Consider the following 4,757-nt stretch of genomic DNA (forward strand, 5'->3'; position numbering starts at 1 on the left):
TATTACAGCCTGATGTATACAAAAATAAAATATTCAGTGGAAAGGTTGAATGAAGAATTAAGTAGTAGACTACTTAAGATAAGAATAGTATTAATGTTGAAAAGAATCATAATAAGTAACGTTTTGTTATATCACAGTGAAGAATAAATCAAAGGAAACGTCTGTGATCTATTCATGGACAAATATTATACATATATTCACATTGTAAAACTATTAAGTAGCTAGTATATATATTCATCTTCCTTTTATTATGAGCAATATTTCGATCAACATACTTATTATAACGCTCGTAGTTCTAATATGTTCGACTCCATTTTTTTCGCGGAACTCCGAAAACTCTGACAACATAAGTTGCGTTCCGTTATCTAAGACCAAAACATTAGGCGTTCCAAACCTACCAAATAGTTGTCTGAGATGTAACAGTGTTTCAGATGTAGACGGTGTTCATACAGCATAGATTTCAGGCCATTTAGAGTATGAGTCCACCACCACCACCAAAAAGTATTGCCCGTTTATTGGTCCAGCATAATCGAGGTGTACTCGAACCCAAGACTTGTTCGTCTCTGGCCATGGCTGGGCTTCTACTTTCGGTGTACTCAACGGTAGACACCAAAAATCAAATTTATCTATCCAATCAATACCTAATATGGTAGTATAACAGTTTCCAGAAATATAACATATGCCGGCGTTAGTCTTATCACCCAATGTGAGAGGTAGCTGCATTTCCCCAAGTACAGTAATATTAGTTCCTGTGGTATTCTTAGCATTATAGTATGTAGGCTGAAATTGAGGTCGACCAAGTTTTATCAAAGTCTCTCTAGAAATTAATGTTTTGTCAGACCCCGTATCCACTTGCAACTTAACCGGTTTATCACTAAAGAAGGTAGTTGTGTACTTTCTTTGAGATGAGAATTGAGCACTTTTTGCGGCTAGAATAATATTCGAGTTATGTGGTATCTCTTGTGACGTCCGATTCTTATTTCCAAGCCAGTCTGTCAGTTCATTAGTTCAAGGCTTATCAGCAAAAGTTATTATGTTTCATTTCTGTAAGTACTTTTTGGTTATCATTTCCAAAGTTTAGCTGGTGTAACAGAGTACAACAATAACAACAACAACAATCTTTATTTCTTGAAAATAAAGCCTATTCAATTTACCAAAATAAGTGTTGGGATATTCAGAAAAATAGCCCAATAATTATCATGGTAAGTCTAATGGTGTCCTTGGAATTTAAATGGACATTCCTATTGGTCAATGTTTATTTCACTTGTCAAATATTGTACAAATGTTGTTTTCTATTTTATGGTACGATGTGGTCTGTTTGATTGGTATATAAACAGGGTATGTTTGAAATATAACGATTCATATCACTGAGGCTGAGACTTGCGTTCTGGACTCAACTGGCCGGGCTAGACAGGGAAGTGGGACCAATTAGAACCCTATGCCGTTCTTACGTGTTTGCGCGTCTTTGGTCCGATCGATAATTCGCGCTCACTAACCTCCAATCAGCCCTTTCTCTCTCACGTCATAACAATAAGTCAGTCAAAACTTATCACCTCCCTTGATAACGATGTGAATAACATTAACCCACGGGCCACGTCTAGTGCATTTAAATCTTCAATAAATTCTCATTCTTCTTATTCTGTAAGGGAACGTTTTTAGTTAAAGTATGCGATAAAATGATCTTTCTCAATATTTTAGAACAATGGTGGTAAATTATAATCAACAGATGAAAATAATATTGCCACTAGACTTCACATGAATCGTTTAGAAAAAGGCGTAAAAGAAGTTGGAAATGAGACAATTCAAAACCATTTCAGAGACATTTTGCAGTTTATCTCAACATTTTAGACAACGAAGTTCGAAATCATACTAAATTCATTGTGTAAGCAACCTGAGGATCTTGACTGTGCTTCTTTAACGAAATCAGGAACAAAACGGTAACGCCTGAATCTGCTATGGAATAATTAATCATCATGTAAATTATTCATAGTGTTTGCTCAGACCCATACTTGTATTCAATCCACTTGATGCATTTAATTCATTGACGTCAATCTCAAGTCTGTATTATGCGGTAAGACAATGAAAATGAGTCCTTGTTAGTATGTTCAAATGAAAAACTATATTAAGTTGCATTTATCTAATTGAAACGACAACTTGTAATCCTAACTAAAAACGAAATAATTATTGATTTATTTTGTATATGATGAATATCAGTAGAATCATCTACAAAAATATTTTGGCATTTAATATGTGCGCTCCGATTGACAGAATCTGATTTCATGTATCCCATCGATAAAACTTTACGTTCGTTTTATTTTAAAAGATTATTCACAAAAATATTTATTCTCAACTCCATTCGAATTTACTTCGATGACAACTTTACAGTAATCGGTTAAATAGTTTGTTTTTTAACCTTTGAGCATGTTGATATTTCATCCAGTTAGATCATTTAACAAACTTTGTAAAGCAAAGACAATAAACCTGATAGAATGAGGTGACCTAATTTCACTTTGTGTACTTTAAATCTTCCACATATGTACTGGTGTGCATAAAGAAATAAATTTTTAAAAATATTTTATCAATCTAATTTAGTGGATAAGATACATACCATAATTTAGTTCAATAGTGAACAAATGACTATTTTGATAAATCGATGAATTGATCAGATATGATAGAAACCGTTATGTAACCGTGTGCAAGAAACGTGTGAAAACCATTGTGAATACGGTAGACAAAATGATAGTAAGTATCGAAATACAACAGTAAAGTGACCATAATAATATTAGCTAGAGAAGGCAAGAAAACTTAAGTAATAAGATATCTAAATTGATAAGGGTTCAGACATTTTACTGAATAAAACTGAAATAATAAGGCCTTCGTAATATTCATTCCAATGTCTACACATTTACATAGATTTAGATCAAACACATCATACTAAAATATTCACTCAATCGACCAACATTATCACCTAATATTTTTGCCGAGTGATTCCAAAAATTCCATATCACAATCACAAACATTCATTCATACAATAAAACATACCTGAACACAAATCATAAACATGCCATTGATCAATAACTTCACCACAATTGGAAGACCAACAAAATATTCCGGTTGTCCGAACATCAACGGAAAGGCAATAAGCATCAATAAACATCCACCTAAATGCCATGACTTTCTCTGTCCAAGTCTCAACTGTCGTTTCATTCGATTGAACAACCTCTTATCCTTCTTTACACTTCCATCTTCACACGTTATCGACTGGTGAACAGTTGTCGGTTTTTCAGTTAGACCGAGTGGACGATCTGATAAATAACCAATCAATGGTGTGGCTAATCCATTAGCAATCTGACCACACAGTAATAATGCCCCAACTTGTGAACTACTCAAACTGATACAACCTTCATAGAATATGATGTAGAATATACAGATAAATCCCAAAACAAGATCTTTAAGCATTTGACCCGTTCCATAAGCAATTTTACTAATCCACTTCATTTTATTTGTCGTTGTAGCTTGGATAACTGATAACGATTGTGAGACTTTGATGTCATTCATAATTCACTGATTTGACCAAGATTTATGAGTGAGTTAATTCAAGTGCACACACTAACTTGTTGAAGTGAGTAAAATTTCAATGATTTATGCTATTTGTGAGAATTGAAATTAGTCTCTTTTAAATACTGTTGTATGTACAATAATTTCGCAGCAATTTTATGGCCTAATTAATCAATATGAACTGACTTGTCTCATTGTCCAATCAGTGAATAACTATTTTGGCTTTTATACTAACCGGCTTGATGAAAGATGAATAACAACTTCATTACAATGAAATGATTCCACTGATATTTCTTACACTATTCATTGAGTACCTTTTTGTATAATTAAACTGTGTTAGAGAGAAATTTGAGTGACTCATTTCACATAATCAGACATATCCGAATGTTTCATCTCACATTTTATTCAAAATACTGACTTAGACCTGTGGCTAAAGTTGTAACAACCAAACATTAATGTATTAAGAAATAGCTTTAAAAAAATAATCTGAATAATTATAGTAACAACATGGAAGGGAATACTGACTAGTTCAGTAGGTTTTCGCATAAATCATCCATATGACATTCATTACATATACATAATTACTATCGTTAGAGTTGTAGTGTCAGTCATTGTTTTAAGCCCATAATATATCTTATTCTAGTTTTTGGACAAACCAATCTATTCATTCTACTTGAGTCATATTTTGACCTTGTTAATTATTCGCTTATCCGTCTTGACTGTTTTTATATGAGCGTATATGTGTGTACACCTCACATCCCATGTCTCATCACATGTCTGTGGTTTATTTTGTCTGCCTATAAATATTGAGTAACGTCTGGCTGAAAACGAGTTGGCTCACCAGCCATCTCCACTGCGCGTTGTTTTGCTTTGCTCTATTTCATTCGCTTCATATATAAAGTATATGTATTCACAAGTCCATTCTCGTTATTCGACTTATATAATTCCGTTATTGACTAATGCGATTAAAGTCGATGAGTATATACGAGGATAGGTGACATATATATTTCAAAAACAATCATCATTACGATCTACATGGAGTCAGATCCACGGGCCACTGAAGAATAAATCGATTGAATAGGCTGTAGAACAGGTTTAATAAGAGTATTTTATTACTTTTACTCAATGTCTTGACTTCATGAAACCGTCGTGATGTGATTGATCCTTCATTCTATTCAAATGAGTGAAATGGTTTAAAC

The 4,757-nt window shown here is 33.3% G+C and overlaps 1 protein-coding gene across 1 annotated transcript; it reads right to left on the reverse strand.

The window, feature by feature from the left end:
* Positions 1–444: 444 nt before the first annotated feature.
* MFSD12_3 (Major facilitator super domain-containing protein 12) lies at positions 445–3,558 on the reverse strand (the record flags this gene model as incomplete). The annotated part of the gene is made up of 2 exons (XM_012942635.3): positions 445–780; positions 3,043–3,558. 2 exons carry the CDS (start codon positions 3,556–3,558, stop codon positions 445–447), a joined length of 852 nt encoding a protein of 283 aa, XP_012798089.3.
* Between the last annotated feature and the right edge of the window lie 1,199 nt (positions 3,559–4,757).

This window comes from Schistosoma haematobium, chromosome 3 (genome assembly GCF_000699445.3).
Source record: "Schistosoma haematobium chromosome 3, whole genome shotgun sequence".
Lineage (NCBI taxonomy): Eukaryota > Metazoa > Platyhelminthes > Trematoda > Strigeidida > Schistosomatidae > Schistosoma > Schistosoma haematobium.